Below are 22,000 nucleotides of genomic sequence, written 5' to 3' on the forward strand. Positions count from 1 at the left end.
CGTTAAAATTTCGTCGGAACGAAGTTACGGAAAAATCAATTAACAAACGGAGACGTAACATATTTTTTATAAGGGTCTATTTATTCTTGCCACTGAAAGAAAATCATGGCCAGGTGGTTAGGGCGTTCGACTCGCATTCCGAGGGTCGCGTATTCGAATCCTCGTCACACCAAACATGCTCGCCCTCTCAGCCGTGGGGACGATATAATGTGACGGTCAATTCGTTGGTAAAAGAGTAGCCCAAGAGTTGGCGGTGATGACTAGTTGCCTTCCCTCTAGTCTTACACTGCTAAATTAGGGATGGTTAGCGCAGATAGCCCTCGTGTAGCTGTGCGCGAAATTAAAAAACAAATAAACAATATTTTCAAAAATCAAACCTAAGCTTTTTAAAAAGAAAATAAATTCATAAAATATTTTTTACCTGTCGAAATATAGAACTGGGAAACAGAGAGTAGGATCTTTTTTTCAAAAACCCGGGCATGTGGGTTATCATAATTTGAATTATAAGTATAATTTGGATGATAATAATGTTAAGAGTGTTATGAAAGAAAAGGATCTTGGTGTAATGATTGATCAGTCTCTTAAGCTATCCAAACAGTGCGCTGTTGCTAATGGTTGGGCAAATAGGATTTTAGGTTGCATCTACAGAAATATTGAATACAAGTCTAAAGAGGTTATAATTTCATTGTATAGGTCACTGTTAGGCCACATTTGGAGTATTGTGTTCAGTCTTGAGATCTTTACCTTAGAATGGGGGACATTGAATTGTTAGAAAGGGTTCAGAGTAGGGCTACTAGAATGGTTCCTGGGATTGTCATACGAGGAGGTTAAGATCTCTGAAACTGTTTTCTCTTGAAAAAAGAAGAGTTAGAGGGGGTTGAGTTGTTTCAGATTGTTAAGGGAATTGATGTGTCATCTTTTCCCATACTTTATGGTGAGAATGGTAGGACTAGGGGATACAAATATAAATTTTGGCAATGTGGAAGTCATCTTCAGCTAAGACAGTTTTATTTTTCTAACAAGGTGATTGGCCTTTGAAACAGTTTGCTTTCAGATGTTGCGGAGGCAGTAAATTTAAGTTAGTTTAACAGAAAGCTTGATAACTATATGAATGATAAAGACTGGCTTGGAGGGTTTTTAAAAATTTTTATTTAGTAGTTTTAGCTTAATTTGGAGGATGGGACTACCTAGATGAACAAATAGGTCTCTTGTTGTTCCTAAACATTATATTATGGTGCCTTTACTGGATATTTCGATGCAGAGATCTCTATGAAAAAGCAAAGTGTTGTTAGTCTCTGGAGAAAACTTTTTCTAGACTGGGAAGACAACATTATATACACAAATAATGATGATATTCTTCTCAGGATAGGTGCAATATTCACATCACCATTGTTCATTCTCAGTGAGAGCAATTCCTTCAGGTATCACTTAACCTGATGGTTCTGAACATTATAATGTCTTTAAATTCTGTACTTATTTTCTGATGGGTAAACTTTTGTTTGTTTGTTATTAAGCAAAAACCAACACAGTTGGCTATCATGCTGTGCCAACCACAAGTATTGAAATCGTTTTTTGTTTTTGTTTTTTTTTTTGCGGTGGGAGGCCAAAGACTTACAACTGAGCTATTGGGGGATTTAAATAATTGTGTAAAAAAAAGCAAAGTTAACTGTGTAAAAACCATACATACCACATATGTGGTATTTGTAAGTAAAGAGTGACACATAGATAAATCACAACTGCAATAACCACATGAATGCTCTGATTTTGCTGGCACTGATGTTTAAAGAACGAAGGCCTAATTGTTACGGCCTAAATTGACTAATGTTGGAGATGATTTTAAGATGAAAAAAAAAACGTCTCAGATACACACACACAGTTGAACTTGAAATAATACTGTTTATTTGACTGACTACAAACTGTCTGACAACTAGGACAAAACTGTTTCAATGACTAATATGTTTCTCTAGCTTTAGCCAATGAAATACAAGATTGCAAAATGACTACTCCTTTCTCATGGGAAAGTTAGCCAAGCAACAAGTAAATGCCACTTTTCACTCTTAGAATGATTCTTGATATTTAAGGTCAATTTTCTGAGCTGTTCATTGGTTATCTTGACAGACTTCAGTTTTGCAGCAAGTGGAACAACTTATTCTATAGTGCTCCTTCTTCAGTTAAACTTGATGTATATCTATTTACCAAACTGATCAGAAGACAAAACTTTTACTTTCTTTGGAGGCACACTTGCATAATATAATCAGCAAGTTTCACCTTTTTTTATTCTTAGCATTCAGTTTATGCATTAAACTTTTTCCTTGCGAGTCAATCTACAAGTGAAATCAAAACACACTAATGACTGGTAGTTATTCAGGCCTCTATGTAAATAATCTTGTTCAGTGTAACTAACTGATTCTATCAAGTAGATGGTTCATTATTCATCACACTTAATCCATTCATGAGAAGAATAAACACAAATTGGACATGGTTGATACCTACAGCATCATCTCAAAATAACTATTTTCTTAAGGTTTTCATACACTGATTTACTGGAAAACGTACAGGGAAAAGCTATGGTGATGCCTCATTTAAAAAACCTTATTCTCTAAAAATGATGAGGTAGAAGTTATTTGATTAGAAGTATAAAATTGTCATACACTTGAATAGGATACATGTAAAAAGTTTTTATTGCTAGACTAAGTCATTAATGGTGCTTAATAGTTTGTTTTTTTTAGCTTTTTATTGTTGAAATTGTGTATCAATTTGAAAAGTTTCATTTAAATAGGTTGGTGTTTTATGTTCATTGTACTGGAGATAACAATTACCTTCTTCATTTATCTAATATTATCTATTTAATTCCTTAACTTGTTCTCTCTTTTTCTTTTGTCAAATGTTTCCATTTCTCTTTTAAACTCTTCTGTTTACCTTTCAGGTTCTTCATGCAAACATTTCAAGATTAAAAATATAAATAAAGTATAGCTTTTCCAGTCTACCATCATTCAAGCTGTCTACTACACTCTTAACATTAATTTTAAGTATTCAGCTTTTATATTTATTTTATCCACAAAGACTTGCAGGTGTTTTGATGAGTAAAATTTAAATGATTATCACAAATTGAAATTTCCTAAATCAAAACAACTCTAGAGTGAAACTCATATTTCCTCTTACCCAATATATACAGGTACATTCTTTGAAAACAGATATATGTACAGAAAGAAAACCAGTAGTTAAGTCTATCTTATATGATGTTAATAACCTTCTTTAGAAAAAATACATTACTGTGGTTACTTTAACCAAACGTCAACTGTAAACAAAATTCTCCTAATTCTCACTTGAATAGGAAACTGTTAATAAAAACTTCTTTGGACAAATAGTTTTCTTATACATCTAGAGTTTAAATCAACTAAAAACTACATTGTGTCGCTTTAACTGTAATAATGTATCGACTAAAATCTGGTAATATAAAATAACATTCAATGATTTATGTATATCACAAAATCACTTTCAATGTTATCGCAAATTCTTTACATGATAAAAAGATTAGGTCTATCCACACTGTTGTTGGATTTTACTGATTTGTATTCATGGCAAAGCTGCTAAGGCTATTTATTACTATCCCTACTTTTGAACTACTGATCAGAGGGAAAGCAGCCAATCAGCAGTACACTAATGCTAAGCGATTCACTGTCACACTTATAAGGTATCCACAGCTTAAAGTGCAGGGAAATATAGATATTTACTTTAAGTTTTGAAAAGTTTATAACTAGTTATATTTGTATTAGGTTAGTTTAAACTACATTTATATTTCATTTAGTTTATTCAGAATTACAGTTTTGATTTAGATGCTGTGTAATCTACATAACATCAAACCATATTTAGCAACTGCTTCAACTGTAGTGTCTTGTCATACTTACTATATGAGTAAAAAAAAGTGGCATTACAAAAATTATAACATGTTTCGGTTTCAAATTATAAACCTGCAGTTAACTGCTTTTCTAAAGATCTAACCAACAGTTTTGAGTTTAAAGTTATTTGTATAATTCAAGATATATATCAATCAACCATTAAGCAGCTTCAGTCTGTGACCCTGACATCGTATCATAGTCATTTAAAAGTTAATTTATTTAGCAGTTTGCCAACTTTCATAAAAAGTATTCATATTAAGTCAAAGACTCTAAAAACAGAATTTTGTCAGCTTGAGGCGAGTACATTGTTGATAAATAAATCAATGAAAAAGAAAAGAGAACAACTGAATAACACAATAACTTATTTTTACTAGAACACACAAAGAGCTAGCTTCTAATTTTATAAATACAACTGCTAGCTTATTTATGATGAAGTATCGTTTGCGTAAATCACTGAATGTATGCAATTTTCATATATTCAAGATTAAGCATTTCAGTATATAATAATACTTACAGGTATGGAAATATAAAATTATAAAATTTATTATAAATATTTATTTTGTACTGTTAAAAAAGTGGTAATTATGCTCAACTTACTTTTATGAAATCCTATTTTAAACTTCTTATACTAGTTGACCTCAAACCTTCCAATGTTTACTTACTGCACATCTAAATGTACCACTCTACATTCTTAATATTATGCTAAAAAGCTGGCTAGGAGGGCTGACAAAAAAGTCAGTAACCTCTAAATTTTTCAATTTATCATTTTATTTGTTATTCAAATGCAGATCAAACATAACCCATAAGTTATGAAGCTGCTTGTTGAACTGCAAATAAAAGATTCCTTTTCAACCCTTTGTATAAAATGAACTGCTATATGCTCTGGAAAATCTTTGTCTTGAGATAGTCGGCCAAGAGGTCTCTGTGGGATTGACTAATAGAATCCAATTCCATATAAGGGAGCTAAAAAAATAAATCAATCAGAAATTAGATCATGACATTGTTGGTAATATGAAAAAGTACCCCTAAAATTAAACTAATTTTTTTAACAAATTGTATTCAAACTGACATATGCTAAGTTGTTACATGTCTTCCAAACCTTTTTCATTTCTCAATTTTGATCCTATAGTTTTACTGTTACACCATCTTCAATAAACTTACAGAAAGTTATCACTTCCATTAATGTCTGAGTTCCCAGCCTGGCACCAAGAGAGAAATGTGTCGCCAGAGGAATACAAAAAGAGTAGAGATCACTAGCTAAGCTTTAAACAGGTAAAAAAAATAAAAAATCTGTTAGCTGCTTCAAGCCGAACACAACAATGATCTAGTACAACGAATTCAAAGAAACTGTTTACTTGGCAGCCCAAAAGGAAATAAACGTGTCCAATAGCAATGTCAGAAAATTAAAAACACACCTTTAAAGAGATAGAGGCATGGGAGGATATGTTATGTAAGCATCACAAAGATAACGATATTTCAGAAAAGCATAAAGAAGGACTGTTCATATTTTATATTCTGGCTTGTTAATGTCCATAGTGTGTTTCTAATCAGTCATACACACTGAAACCCATGTAGGGTAAAAATAAAAGTTAACGTAGGGAATTCAGAGGGCAGATGTGTTATGTGACACAGGTTAGTAAAGATCGAGAATTTATTTCAATATTTCTTTTTTAAATTAAGAAATTAACTAATAAAAAAATGTGAATTATAAACTGAATTTTGATGCTAAGCGTATTGACATATGCTGAACACAACTCTGTCAAAAAGTCATGACATGCACTTTTTGGCTCTACTGTATGCATAGAGTTAACACTAAGATTATGGATATCCTTTCCTGCATGTCACAAGGTTTTATTGAGTCACAATTTAATTGAACAGCTTTGCTATCAGTGTATGTCAATAAAACTAGTATTATAATCTATGTTATAATTCAAAGGTTTATATTATTTATGCATTAATTCCTATATATATAAAAAAAAACTAAAATAATTTCTTAAACTTCATTTTTGTTGTCACATGACATACGAGCTTTCACAAATCTTAACTTTTGGACTCTACAACCAGAACAAGTAATAAAAAAGTTTTTTGCAAAAATTAAATAAGATATAGGGATGGCAAAGCCAAAAAGTATAGAAACAAGGTAGAGATGAAAATAAAAATTACCACACAAGTAGCCAAATATTTCCAAAAATAACTTTTATCTACTACTTAATGTTGAATTCCTGTTAGTTGCATGAATTAAGGTTTGGGTAAAAGCATTTAAACTGAATAGTGCTATACAGTCTTAAAGTGGCTAATAACCATAAGCTTGTAAAATTGACTCAGTACTTACTGGCTATTTATGTGAGAATTTTTGTATGGTTTTGTGTATTTATCACTACTTTGTTTCTGTACTTTTTGGCATCACCATCCCTACATCATACTTAATTTATTATTACTTGTTTTCCTTGTTTTTTAAACAATTTCATTGAAGTAGGTAGATAAGTGAACACTTGTTTTATTTTTATAATCCAATGGTAACAGTGTGGTGCCATCTAGCGTTTCGAAATGAAACATGGAAATAATATATGCTTATAAACTGAACTCACTTCTAAGTAGTAGTTTTCCTTTTTATTATTTCCCCACAAAAATACGTATGGTACAAGAACAGAATAATATCACTGTTATACAATCTGTGAAACACTTAATAATGGTTATAACTCAACTTTAGCAGTTATTTGTAAGCATCGTAGAGTAATAGATTGAATGCAGCAACCATAATTTTCTCGGCCCATCCCCACAAATTAAACACTTCTGTGCTTAGTGATAGCTTGTTCCCAAGTACTCTTAAAATTCTTCTCTGTCATACTAAAGCCATTGCAAAAATTTTACTCTTTTTTGGTTAGTGTGAGAAAAGAAAAATGAACACTTTGGCTCTTTAGCTAGTTCCCAGTTCTCCACTTTTCAATGATATTGGGAGTCTCACAAGCTGTGAAATACTCGATAATGGCAATAAGGTACTCAAATAAGGCTATAACTCATCTTTAGCAGTTATTTGTAAGCATCATAGAGTAATAGATTGAATGCAGCAACCATTTTTTTTTTCTCAGCCCATCCCTATGTACTATGCACTACCATGCTTAGTGATATTACTACAAGTACAGTTAATAGCTCATTTACACATCCTTCTTTGAAATTCATTAGGGTTGTCAATTCTTCCGTGCCACAAGCAATAAATTTTGCTAACTCCCAACAGATGCTGCTCCCTCCTTCTATACCTAGACTTGAGATTCAGAAGCCACATGTACTTAGTTAATGTACATGTTTATAACCAATCGAAAGTACTCATTTTGATCTATGTAATCCTGCCAGTTTTCTTAAATTATTGATGCCATTACTCCATTATAGAGCTTGAAGTGTGATGATCAAAGCAATAGTCCACAGAGAAATCTATTTTTTTTAGACCCACATATAGCTTAGTTTGAGAGCCAGGTAAATTAGTGGTTTTTTGTGGTATCAATCTAGTAATTATAACTACTTTGGTATTTCAAAACACATATAGAAAATCTGAAAAAATTAATGTCTACCTCCTCCTTGTGTGAGATCCAATGAGGGCTAGCGAGTACAATGCAAGAGTGAAAAAAAAAAATTTTTTAACATCGTTAGTACTAAAGATCATTGTTTTCTAAATACGTTTAGTAACTGTTCTTTGTAAGAATCTATTAATACACAGTAATAATAATATATATATATATATATACCCACATGTCTGAAAAGTGTGGTAACCAAAATGTCACTGTGGGATAAGTCATGTCCAAAACATCTGCTACTTTGCTCTTTAAAGCACCTCACTATCGTCCACGAAAATAGTAACGGCACCAGAAGAGAATTATTGCCTTATGTTCAACGAATTCCTAAGTTTCTTGCAAAAACTCTCAAGCAAATAATTTGTTAAAATACTTAATTTAAAAAAAACTCTGATATTTTTGTGGACAAAACCCTTGTAATGTTTACTGCTAGTCTAAAAGATATGCATACATTATCAAAAATTATAGTATGACTAATCCTGTGGTTATGCGTTTGGCCCTTTTGCACATATCCCATAACCTTAGGGTTAATACAGATAGAGATGAATGTTTTGTGCAGTCTTGGAATATTTGACAAAATCTTTTCAGCAGTGACTCAAGGCTATAGCTCTCAGTTCTGTGGAGAGGTGAGTAATGATGTTTCTCAAACATGGACTTTATGGGACTAATACATAATTATAGGTTAAATATTTGTGGATTTCTAACAATGTATGTATGCATGACGTTGCCAATGCCAGATCAAGTATGAATCTTGTAAAAAAAAAAGTACAAAATGGTTAGTGAATGACAAGCAGTTTGGATTTAGCATAAAATTTTGAGAAAATCAGTTAGTATACAAAAATATTAATTTTAATATAAAGGATACTACCACTCTCAAAATTAAAATGTAGAAATAGTAAATACTTTTGACAGAAATTTTATTCAACTAACCTGAGTGCATGAAATGAGAATGCTGAAATGGCTGTTGGGAGTGTCATTGAAAGGGAAGGGAATGAATAAATAAAATAAAGAAATAGCAAGAGTCTGCGGAATCAAGGAAAAAGGCAAGAGAAGTAAGACTAAAGTGGTTCAGTCACATGAAGACATGAGAAGAAGAACAAACAAATAAGAAGAGTTGCCAGTAGCCACAAGAAAAGACAGGAAAGGCCAGTAAAGTACTGGAAGGATGGGATCAAAGAGAACATGAATTACAGTGGAATTGCAAAAGACCTGGCAATGAAGAGAGACGATTGGAAGAGGGCAACACATCTGAAGGACGGTGACCCCTACTAAATGGAACAGTGAAAGAACTTGAATGAATATATCCAAGTATGACTAATGTGCCTACTTACCTAAGAATGAATGCAACATACAAAATTCTCTTTGTACACTTTATTAAAAAACAGATTTATAAACTTACTTCCACAACTGTATAGCCCAGCATTTCCAAATGTCTTAACATGACACCTGTTTTCCCCAGCTTCCAGTTAACATTGGCACAGTAGTGATGAGGTTCAAGAATTACAAGAGCCACTCTATATTTCAATAAAATGTGAATACGTAAAGCCATAGTATCATGAACTTAAAGCAACTAAACACTTTACCTTTAGATACAGTTAACTGAGATAAGACAAACTTACTCAACACAGGAAGATGCAAATAATAACTGTTATCATGAACCTAAAGCAACTAAAAATGTTACTTTTAGATACAGTTAACTGAGATAAACAAACTAACTCAACACAGGAAGATACAAATAATAACCGTCATCATGAACTTAAAGCAACTAAAAATGTTACCTTTAGATACAGTTAACTGAGATAAGACAAACTAACTCAATGCAGGAAGATAAAAATAATAACTGTCATTATGAACTTAAAGCAGCTAAAATTTTACCTTTTAATACATTTAGTCAAAATAAAGACAAACTTATCAAAACAGGAAATAACATAAGATAAAAATTTCTATTAATTTTGCTTGTGTTTGGTTAATAATGAACATAAAGTCAAATATCCCTTTAATACAGATTTCTTTCTGTATGTTATTATTACATTCTATTAATATCTTTTAAGTTCTTTGTAGATTGGTAAACATTAAATACAGTTTAAAGTATATGTAATTTCCAGAATAACTTCTCAAAAATTCCTGTATGGTAATTTACGGTATTAATTCTATATTACAAAAAATATCATTTTGGTACAATAACATTTACTTTTATTTGTAATTTTGCATTAATCAATGTTTCACCTTTTCAAGGATGTCAAAAAATTGTTGTGAGGAGTTAAATCTCTAAAAGATACTGGTTGGCCTGATGGTGTTAAAGCACATTCAAAATCTGTGAAAAAAAAAGTGAATAAGTAATGTGAAAACCAAAACAAAATCTATTTAAAATAAAGATAGAAAAGTCAAGAGTTACATGCACAAAAAAGAAGTTGAGTTTCACACTCCAGGAAATGTGTAATACATCCTTAGTGAAAGAAGTTGAGTTTCACACTCCAGGAAATGTTTAATACATCCTTAGTGAAAGAAGTTGAGTTTCACACTCCGGGAAATGTGTAATACATCCTTAGTGAAAACAGTTGAGTTTCACACTCCGGGAAATGTGTAATACATCCTTAGTGAAAACAGTTGAGTTTCACACTTCAGGAAATATGTAATACATCCTTAATGAAAGAAGTTGAGTTTCACACTCCAGGAAATGTGTAATACATCCTTAGTGAAAACAGTTGAAAAGAGATTGAAGAAAAAATAAAATATATTAACAAGAATATCAACTTTTTCTCAGTTGTTGCAGGTTTACTCAGCATGCTGTGGTACAGGGCACTTCAGCAGGGATTTCTTGTACAATGGTTAGTTAAGGCACACTAACTGGAGGTTTGGAATATATACTGCAGTGTGTGATTTTATGTCTCTCTCTCTCTCTGAACTCTTTTTAAGTTTGTCAACAAGAAAGAGGCAATAAACAAAATGTACAGTGTAACAAACTTTATTTACAAAACACAATGAAAGGAAAGTTTAATTGTTTACCAGAGCAACTCTCTAAATCCAAATTGAAATGAAAGGAAAACAAAAAAAATTTTGAAAGTTTACATATTAACTAAGAGTGTAGCTAGCACGTGGTACCATACCACAATGCTTTAAAACCCTTTTTTTTTTCAACAATGAAACCAATACCAGTCAGTCTAGCTTGAAATAAAATTTCCTGCTACTGGTAAAACATAAAGCTAGCATGCATACGCATACATAGATATATACATACATATATATATGTTATGTCAAACACATTTATTCTCTAAGAAAATAGTTTCCTTGAATAAATTGAGAGATGGAGGGTTCAATATTTCATGCAATTTTTGCTTCTAATATTTCAAATGCGGTTTATGCAATTCTCCAGCTTACTTTTAAAGTGAATCTCTCGTGTATAACTTATGCCCCGTGTTACAAAAATAAGCCACAACTAAACTCTCTTACAACACAGAATACAGATTTGAATATGGCCAGTACAGAATTTTGGATTATATCCAATAAAGTTAGAATTCTCCTTAAATCTGTAATACATTGTTATACGAGTAAAAATACATTTTGTCCTGAAAAAAGAATTAGCATGAAGCTTCAAAGTTGTTTAAAAACATTAAAAAAATTGTGAGAAGTCCATAAAAATGATGAGAACAATCTGACAATTTTTTTGATATATAAGGTGTTTTTTTTTCCTTAAAGGGCTAACTTTGTTTACAAACCCTATTTTACAGGCATTAAAATCGAATTAAATCTATTCATACCTATGTCATAAAAATATGGTGTTGTTTGATTGGTTCTATAAAATTCTTGGCCTCCAAGGACATCTGGAAGAACTTTTAACACATTATCTCTCCTCTCTGTTGTAATCTTAGGACCTACATTTTGAGAAACCACAAGAAGTTATGAAGATTTTCAAAAATGCAATAACCTAACATATAGGAGCAAATGATTAATGTTCTATTTTAAATTTTGTATATATATATATAAAATACTTTTGTGAGCTGAAATGTAAAAGAGAGTAAAAAAAAAGGGCAATGCCAACATCATCAGCAATAGATATGGTGAATATAGTGTAATTGGAATACTATTATTATACATTCTTCTAATTCTTGAAAATCCATAAGGGACTAGATAAAAAATGTAATATTTAAAAATATAATAGGCCTAATACTAATGTTTAATGTGTTTTCTAATGAAAAATTAAACACTAATTTCCAAAGAATATAATACTCTGATTTGTGTGTTCCCTTTCTAACTGAGATAAACATTGGCTGGTGGATGACAGCCAGTGCCAGAAGGATGATGTATCTGTACACATTATTAGGTTTCTATCTATTTACAATGAAATAAATATAATTACCTTCCAAACATTTTAAATGTTTAATATCTGTTTTATATCTAGCATTTTAAAAATTCTCATTAAAATACAAAACTCCACATTATGAGAATATGACAGCATTATATTATTATGTACTGTGAATCCAACAACTGGTTGACATGTTGTGTTATACATATATCATATACACAGTACTTCCATAAGGTTCCATACATATTTGTCTCATTATTTTGATAATACTATTTGTGAAGGAATAAGAAGGTTTAAGTTCACCTTTAATGATGCTCAATTCCTGACAGAAGTGTTCATGAAACCAAGGAATGTCTAATTCAGGACACTCTAATGCTACAATACGATTCAAGATTTCCAGCTGTTCATGTAGTCTATATTTCAAGCGTGGGTGATCTATGTTAAAAATAAAAAACAAAAGCATTATAACAGACTTTTTACAATTATTTGTTGTATGCAATGAATATATGTTTATCTTTTAACAAACAGACATCAAGCAAATAGTCCTCGAGTTGCTCTACAAGAAATTCCACAAACAACTTTTCCAAACTTAAATCACATCCAAGCAGACCACATTTCTTTTTAAACCATCAAAGCATCTAGTGTAGAATTACAATTAAAAATATCAAGTTCCAAAATTATCAGCCTATTTTTATGGGTTGAATGGCAAACCCACATTATATACAAACCTTAAATTTTAATTTGTGTCTTTTTTTCTTTTTTTTTATCTATTTTTTTTATTAAAATAAGTGTAATATTAGCCTTATTTGTTTTTGCTAATGGTTAACCTGTACATTTATTATGAAATTTAGTCAATTTTGTAATACCCACTACTTAAAATGTTATCTTTTCTATATAGCAGTATAATAATGAAGTCCCAAGTAAGGTTTTTATATCTTTTTACAGTCATTAAACATATATCAGAATCTTCAACGTGATTATGGTTCAAAGCACTGTTAACAGTATAGGCATGAGCAAAAAGTTTTTGTTTCAATAATGATTGTGCAATGGAATGACATGAAACAACTGATGCTTTGAAACAAAAAATTGTTGAAAGTTTTCCTAAGGTCACTCCAACATGTTAAGGAAAATGTCACATCTCACATGGATATGCATCATCCTATGTCATGAAGATAAAAGCCAACAGATGGACATTGTGGATTATTAATTGAACCTTTTGTTCAATATGCAATAAATTCATTTTTTCCCGTACACTATCTTTATTTTGGGGGATGCTTAGACTTTTTTCCCACCCTGTATATCCAATGTTGAATAAAGCAATTTTGTACCATTTTTTCTGTCTATAGATATGGGCACATATCTGAGGGTGTTACCTTGAAAATTATATGCCAATTTTGTGTTACTTCTGTAATGGGAGAGATTCTTGGAAGTCTGATAAAATTATATTTACATAAAAACATTTAGTGATATCGCATATCACTAAATGAAAACCAATAATAATTCACCAAAGAAAAACCTTGCCTTACTAATCTATCATCTTTCATCAAAGATGTTACTTGTTAACTGAACATTGGGAAGTGTGTGGACTTGGATTTCTAACCAGCTTTTGATGAGGTTCTACACAAAATATTAGCTATGAAAATCACACTGGTAGGGGTTGTGGAAAGACTAGTTAGTTGGATTGTAGAATGGATGTATGGAATAAAACAGAAGATTATTATTAATGGAGTCCATTCGAACTAGTAATACCTAATGGAGTGCTTCAGGGGTCAGTGATTGGATTTTTTTTCTTATTTACACTGATGATACTGATATGGGCATAATTAGTAAATTATGCTGCTAAATGTGATGACTTTAAACTCTTGGGTATTTTTAGCTATACTGATATTATAAGATGATTTGTATTAATTCATAAGTTGGGTATGTAGTTGGTGAAGTATCTTGAATTACAATAAGCACAAGATAAAACCTTTGGGTTATCATAATTTGGAAAACACATTTAATATAGATTTGAACATTCAATAGCATGATTGAAGAAAATGATCTTCGACATAGAAGCCGTTGAAACAGAAGTCTGTTACCAGTAGTGAAGCTAATAGAAGTTTAGGATCTATTTATAGACACACTGATCAAATGACAATAGAGGTATATACATAATTCTTCTATACAAGTCACTTGTTAGGCCTAATTTGTAATACTAATTTAAGAAAAGATATTGACTTGTTGGAGATGGTTCAGAGAAGAATACTAGGCTGATTCTGGGGATTGAAGGATTATCTTACAGAGATTGATAAAATCTCTTAACTTCTCTTTTGATAAAAATAAAAAGGCAAGAGATGATCTTACTGAAGTTTGCAAGATTATTCATGGGACTGATAGAATAAAAGCCCTATACTATGTTCTGAAGATAACAGGATAAGAGCACACAAGTTTATGATCTGACGGAATAAACAGGCTAGGTTTTATTTATTTTTTTGTAATCAGTGATTGGCTTAAAGAATGAGTTATTGTTGACTGTAGTGGAGCCCAAAACTTTACAGGAGTTTAAGACAAAGTAGATGTACAAGAACAGACTTGAAGGATCAAATAGTCTTTTGGTGTTCATATATATGTACCATTTGATCAAGTATAAGTCACTGATATACAGCATAGCATATCAATATTTCCACTGAAACTTTTAAACTGTCTTTAGTAGTAGAAAATAGTCAATGTGAAAATAACCAGAAATTTACCTTCAATTCTACTGTTTTTGAATTCTAAGTCTGTATTTTGTTCCCTACTTCTACATTTTTTTTTTTTCACTTATGGGGATTTTACACTGTTACAAGTAAGGTAAGTTACACTACTGATTTAAACTCCACATTTTCAGAAAACATATTTGAAAAAGATAAAAGGCTTTTAGAAAGTTTACCTTTAAACTCTAAATTATGCCAAAACAGTCTGCAAGTTTAATACAATTTCCAGAACACATCTTTTCCAGATTTCCACATTCAAAGTAAATCACTTTATGACTCCCACAACTGAAGCTTTTGTTCCAGAAACTACATGGGCTAACAAAACTGTTCGTTTATTATTAAGCACAAACCTACACAATGGTCTATCTGTGCTGTGCCCACCACAGGTATTGAAACCAGTTTTTAGCATTATAAACCTTCAGACTTACCACTGAGCCACTAAAACTGTCTAAATTATTTTGAAAAAGATAAATGTTCTCAATAGTGTCAGTCCTTAACAGTATCTCAGAAACAAAACATGAAAATAAACAGAATTTATCAAAATTTCTTATCAACCTTAAATCCCACTAATGATATCATATTTGGTAAATTAGATTCTCTATTAGTAACAACTTCATAAAACACCCATGTTCTTCTACTCCACATTAAAAGTTATCATTTGAATATCTTACCATTAATTTTCTTACCTCTCCTTTTAGATTTAACAAAACCACTCATGTACAAACAGTTTGATCACAACAAGTGTTTTCAGTTCATTTGATGACACATGTACATGTAAACATTTTTCCCAATTTAGGTTATCCATCCAATATTTTCCACATCATATCTTGCAAGTTCACATGAAAGGGTTCCTCTGTAGGTAACTCATTCAAATTATCCTTTAAATCTTACATACAAATATTCAGCATCAAGAAAATTGTAATTACTAGCAGTCCGAAATTTTTTTTTATGGATTTTTGTTTGTGGTGCTATTCAATAGATGGTGCAACATTATATTTATTATTTTGGACACTTTATTGGTAATACATGTATTTGCTACATCCATTACAGTAACATTACATTACAGTAGCATGAGTATAAATTAGCCGGTTGGCATCTTTTATGGAATAATTTATAACAAGCAACATATAGATAAGTAGGTAACCATTAAACAGTTGCCCTAGTCATCAAATAAATAAAATTGTGCACACGTAGATAAAAAGATATTTTAGATAAATAATTAAAACATTTTAATATTAAATATTTCTAGTACAAAAACATTTTTATATCCAATTTCACTTTTATATATACTTAATATATCTATTTATTTATTTAAATAGTAATATTACTTACTTTCACAGAAGTTATCTAGCCTTCTCAGGAAATCCATAGAAAATATTTTCTTGATAATTTCTTTTGGAAAGATCTCTAACACTGCAAGGCTATATACAATACCTAATACTTCAACTAAATTTAAAGTGCTACTAATTTCCAACATCTTTAGACATTCTTCAGCAAGCAAACAACTCTTCTCTGAATTGAAGTTAAAGAAGGCACATGTTTGAAGCATAAAAGAAATCATTTCTAAACTCTGGTTTTTCAGACAAAACTGAGCAAGATGTTCCAATACATCTGGAATAAAAAGTTTCAGCCTTGTAAGTATTAAAAGTACTGAATTGAAACTATTATCATCTACTGTAGATATAAGACCCTCAAAAGCTCTTGTGATTTCAGCATATTCAAATCTGTAGCCAAAATTTGATTTTACAAAGAGAACTTTTATCAACATGCATAAGATATTTATGTTTGGGACTTCTGACAATTGTTGAAGCACACACTGTTGAAGGGACTTGTATATATATAAATTCTGTCTATATCTGTTGGAAGGCACAACCACAGTCTTGAAGTTCAATGTCCTAGCTATTGAAATTACATCAGTGAAGGCAAACTGTGATAGCATATTGGAGACAGCACTCATTAATACAGTTGGAAGTTCTCTCTTTTGGCTCAAGCAAGCTAGCATATACTTAAAGAAAACAGCTAGATGACTTGGCTGGTAAGTTATTTGGTTTGACTGTATCTGTTTCAATAAAAACTGAGATAGCTCTGAATGAAAGACTGGATTCTGGTAACGAGCTTTTGAATAAAAACTTAGAACATTCAGTAGGCAAGAAATTGCATTCAGAAGATCTGGAAGTTTTGTTAAGACTCTATCACTAAATTTGTCCAAAACCTGCTGATTCTCACAGTGTATCATGAACTGGCTCTGTGCACAATGCTTTAGAAGAATAACATCAAAATCCTGAACATGTAGCATAAGTAACTCTTCAATTTCTGTCCTAAGTTCTTCATTCCATCCACATAGGTCAAAAAGATTTAAAAGACTTACTAAATCGCTTGATCTTAATAATCCTTGCTTAAGTCTTTCTAATCCAGTTTTCCTTATTACTCTTAATAAATTATCATCTTGGAATCTTGCAACTCTTAGGAATCTTAAAACTGTCCCTAACTGCCATGTATACAAGTTTTCACTATTGTCTGAAAGTATATCACAAGTAACTTTCAGAAAATTTTGATCAGGTACAGAAACAAATCTAGTAATTACTTCCAAGAAAAGAAGAATGGTTGAAGGATTAAGGTTAGAGTTAGATTTTAAAGCTGAGGTCACTACTATTCCAGAAATGCATTTTAACAATTTCTCTGAACAGAAATAACCAATACTGTTTACTACAATTGCAAGGTGCTCCAAGTTTATGGAACTTATGGGTGTTTCCTCCAAAATTTGGGTCAACCTATTGCAAACTTTACTATAAACTGGAAAACCATTACGACGAAGAAAGGTTCCAATCTCGGCAAATCTCACAAGGTTTTCTAAATCAAAATTACTTGATCGTAGCAGACACTCGTTAACAAGACACATGACAGTCCGATTTCCATGAGAAGGATGCAAAAAAAATAATGAACGTGTTACTGAAGTTAAATCAGAATCAGACAACGTGTGAATTAAATCTTCCAGAAGTCTACATAATTCATTAAATTCTGGGCAACAAAGAATAGATGCAAACATTTCTTTGGCTTCATAATTTATATCTGACTGAATCCAGAGAAGTTTATCATTATTATAGTAAGCCCACGAATACATTTTAAGCTGTTTTAAATAAAGATGGCCTAATGTTTCCAAACAAGCAACAAAATCTTCAACTATAAGTTTCTCTTTTGTACTTGAAAACAAAACTAACACTTGATCAACAGACTTACAGTTTCTAAACTGTTTACCTAGTTTAGAATTCCTTGATGATTCCATTTTGATGTTGAGAGCTTTATTTGCATCATTTTGATAACCATTAAAATTATATTGTAGAACTTCAGTAGGCTCCCCCAAACTATTGGTTACTTTACCTAGTACATTAAATGAACAAGAACTGTAACTAACAATATTTCCATATTGTTTTAGAAAATACATTTTTTGTTCAGATGAATTAATCATGTGTTTTGACCAAGTTGAATATCGATGCATATTTTTGCATTTAGTTAATGTATACAAAGGCTGATTACATTTTTTTGCATATTCACAAGTCCACACTCTTGATAATAATCTATACTGAAAATTAGTTTGAAACAGCATTTCATTTGCAAAATAATATTATTCATACATAAATATTCAAGACAAGTGAAAGAGTCAATGTTTTCAAAACAGATATATCTTCATATGCATATCACAAAATGTTCATATACACCAAGTTATCTTTAAATAATCCAACCATGTTTTTTACATGAATCTTGAGAAAGGTACAGTTGTGTCTATACATTGTCATCAGAATCATTATATCTACAGTTCCATCTTCAAGGTCCATTTAAAGTAACTGTGAAAGAAAGCACAAAGTAGGCTTGATCAGTAACTCAACATAAACCGGAAACACAAGTTCTTAGATTGAAATACCTGAACGATTTTGGAAAACATACTTAAAATCACTACCTTGTTCTTCAATAAGACATTTGAGAAAGAAGAAAGCATTTATAAGCTAAAAGGCAACAAGAAATTCATAGTTAGAAAAAAATAATTTTACACATATAAACATACTCAACAACATCAGCATACATGCATTTTGGTATATGTACCCATATTTTCTAAAAAGTTAGTTTGATTCCAAAATTAGATTATGTTCAAGAATTGGTCGTAACCCATCATAAAATATCAGTTTTCTAATGGTATTTATGTACAAGGTTTAAAAGTGAGAAAAATATTCAGTTAATCTTTGTTGTTGTTTTTTTTAAAATATCTCTAATGTTTTCATCTTTGATGGAGAGGTAAATAGTTTTCCAAAAAAAAAACCCACAGATTTCCCCATCCTTGAAATCAAGACTTCTAAAAGTTTTACCATGTCTGATTGGTTGACAACTAAAGCGTGGCAATACAGTGATACAATACAAGTATCATATCATGAAACCAGGATACGATTGTATCAATACATTTATTGCATCTCCCTCTAGTAGTCGATACGCACAACTATTGACAACAGTTCCATAGTGGTTCAGATTCAGTAACATAACTCATACAATTTCTTTTTCCCTGTTTTTCTATTCCTTTTCTTTTGTTCTTTTCCTTCTTAATTTTTGCCCTTTTCCTCTTTTTCTTTTACCTGAAATTTTTTACGAATTTCCAAAAACTCAATCATTCATAAAAACTTTTGGAAACTTATTAGAAAGAGCATCTAGTACTGTTCTCATATGTGAACGAGAACACCAAATACATTTAAAATGTTTTTAAGTAAAAGAATTGTAATATCCAAGGCAACAAGAAATTCATAGTTAGAAAAAAATAATTTTACGCATATAAACATACTCAACAACATCAGCATACATGCATTTTGGTATATGCAAAAAAACCACAGATTTCCCCATCCTTGAAATCAAGACTTCTAAAAGTTTTACCATGTCTGATTGGTTGACAACTAAAGCGTGACAATACATTGATACAATACAATACATGAACTCAGATGTTGTGGAGAGAAAAAGGATGTGATTTCTGGTATTTTAAATCATTTAGTAGTGTCAGCTATGATTAAAAGAACTATAAATTTCTTAAATCTATTTATAAAAAATCATACTTTTATTATTTTCAAAAGATAAGAAAATACAAGTGTTTGCAGTTACATAATAAAAATATAGCATATGTATTACAGTTCCACAGTATACTGTCATCTATTATATTAGATAAGACTGGATGGAATTCAGTTGCTCAATTTCTATTATATTTAGTATTTAAATTAACTGCATGATCCTGCAGTAAGAACATTTTCTATAAAAATTTTGGGAAGTTTTTTAAGAATACTGTATTTTCATGGAGGTACATTTTACCGATTCTACTACTCGTGGAACCTATTCAAAACTGGACATCATACTCTTCATGAGCAAGATATTATAATACATTTTTGATGTAATTATCAGGGCTGTACCAATGTTTGATGGTATCCTGTGAGACATAAATTTGACACTCCCCAACCCAACCCATTAGTTTGCTTCGTTAGTCAAATGGCCAAATAGTACCCCTCCTTAGAATTAGCACCCTGTGCAAACATACCACTTGCACTACCCACAATATGGCCCTGGTAATTGCCTCCCCCCCCCCCAATAAAAAAGTAAATTCAAATTAAATCACATTTGCTCTGTTTGTAATCTAACATTATCCTGGAAATTAAATGCAGCAAGGTACTAGATTACTAGAGATTATATAGTTCAAGGTACTAGATTACTAGAGATTATATAGTTCAAGGTACTAGATTACTAGAGATTATATAGTTCAAGGTACTAGATTACTAGAGATTATATAGTTCAAGGTACTAGATTACTAGAGATTATATAGTTCAAGGTACTAGATTACTAGAGATTATATAGTTCAAGGTACTAGATTACTAGAGATTATATAGGAGTGTAGATGTCTTGATATGTTTTGTCAGCACACAATTTCTTCACATTCATATTTCAATATCCAATTTATTAGTTTCAGAAGTCAGAGTTATTTCTAAATTTTATTGAATATAAGACCATTTTCTATAATGGAAAAGACCAGAGAGATATTTAATCAGTTTAATTGTCATGAACTTTACAATATCACCATAAAAACCACTGATAACAAAATGGCTGAACTGGGGGTTGAGTGGGCTCTAAAGCTGGCTTGTGATATAAATCTGTCACTTAACATGATGAACTGTAAGGAATATCTTGGTCCTACAAGACTGTCCCTGCATACACACACACCCCACGAAAAAATAAACAAATTTAATCCATTCTATATTTTCAGGAAATAATCTATACTCCTTTTTAAACTTTCATGTGGTGCCACCTTCCACTACTCAAAAAGTAACTCATTTCATCATTCTGTTAGAAGAAAAAACTGTTGTAACTGGGGCCTAGCCCATCTTTTTCAAATCTTAGAATTGTGTCCTTTCATCTTAATGTCTTCAGGATACATCATATACTTTATGTTATAGAAATGAGAGGCCCTTATCATAATGATTCCCTGTATAATCTTGTTAACCTCAAATTAAGATCATCTCTTACCCTTCTTTTCTCTATAGAAAAACAAATTAAGAGATCTTAACCTATTTCATAACATGACGCTTCCTTCCTGGAATCATCTTAGGAGTCCTCTTCTGAACTCTCTCCGGTAACGGGTAAGTAAATATCCTCTTAAGACAAGAACTGCACACGATATTCCAGGTAACACCTAATTAGCAGTTTCTACCAATACAAAGAAGTACCGTTTTTAATTTATAATCAGTATTTATCAATAAATAAATCCTAAAATTTTAAATAGTTTTACTAGTAGTACTGCAATACTAACAATTGCATTGCATCAGTGGTTTGAATGACTTAACGTATTATATCAGTTACTGAATTAGGACGTTGAGTTCCCATCTATATTATACACGTGACCCAAATTATGAAAACCAAAATGAATTAACTCACATTTACTATACAATATAATTAAAAGCCAATTTGGCAACTACAGTATATCTTTATGTCCAACTTACCAACTGATCTAAAACATTCAGTAGCACCTAAACATCCTCAGTACAATTACTGAATTAGAAATATATACAGTTTAATATTAGCTCTTGGCTTTACTAATTAAGACTATAAATATCATTAATGTAAATGGAAAAAATAAAGTCCAAAATATGAACTGAACTGGAACTCATTATACTATTTATAGGGTTATACAAGTCTTGAGACATCAGGATGTTGTGCAGGGACAAACTTAATGGTTCACGGTTGTGAATATGCAAGACTTGCGCCAGGTTTTCTGTAACACTGGTGCAGAAACTTATGAGGTCCATTAAATCTTTGTTCAGATTTACTGCGAATATAAAAAGGACAACATATTGTGAAAAATTAATGCAGAAATGATCAAAAACACCAATTCAACGATACATTAAAACTACGAATATTCAAAGTTTTTTGGGGGGCCCTAACACACCCCCACTTCCAGCATTTTATGTATGGTATTGTTGCGTC

General features: G+C 31.2%; 1 protein-coding gene across 8 annotated transcripts; it reads right to left on the minus strand.

The window, feature by feature from the left end:
- Positions 1–1,876: 1,876 nt before the first annotated feature.
- On the minus strand, positions 1,877–21,747 carry LOC106469065 (FAST kinase domain-containing protein 1, mitochondrial-like). 8 transcript variants are annotated; one of them, XM_022397467.1, is made up of 8 exons: positions 21,690–21,747; positions 21,085–21,223; positions 15,836–18,345; positions 12,072–12,203; positions 11,224–11,337; positions 9,692–9,779; positions 8,865–8,979; positions 1,877–4,862 (listed from the first exon to the last, which is right to left on the minus strand). In XM_022397467.1, exons 3-8 carry the CDS (start codon positions 18,105–18,107, stop codon positions 4,773–4,775), a joined length of 2,811 nt encoding a protein of 936 aa, XP_022253175.1. In that variant the 5' UTR covers positions 18,108–18,345; positions 21,085–21,223; positions 21,690–21,747; the 3' UTR covers positions 1,877–4,772. The 8 variants fall into 8 exon arrangements, 7 of the variants coding, with proteins under 7 accessions (XP_022253175.1, XP_022253173.1, XP_022253174.1 ...); XM_022397465.1 differs by lacking the exon at positions 21,690–21,747 and adding an exon at positions 21,517–21,665; XM_022397466.1 differs by lacking the exon at positions 21,690–21,747 and adding an exon at positions 21,327–21,409.
- Between the last annotated feature and the right edge of the window lie 253 nt (positions 21,748–22,000).

The sequence above is a fragment of the Limulus polyphemus genome, unplaced genomic scaffold (assembly GCF_000517525.1).
Source record: "Limulus polyphemus unplaced genomic scaffold, Limulus_polyphemus-2.1.2 Scaffold3284, whole genome shotgun sequence".
NCBI lineage: Eukaryota > Metazoa > Arthropoda > Merostomata > Xiphosura > Limulidae > Limulus > Limulus polyphemus.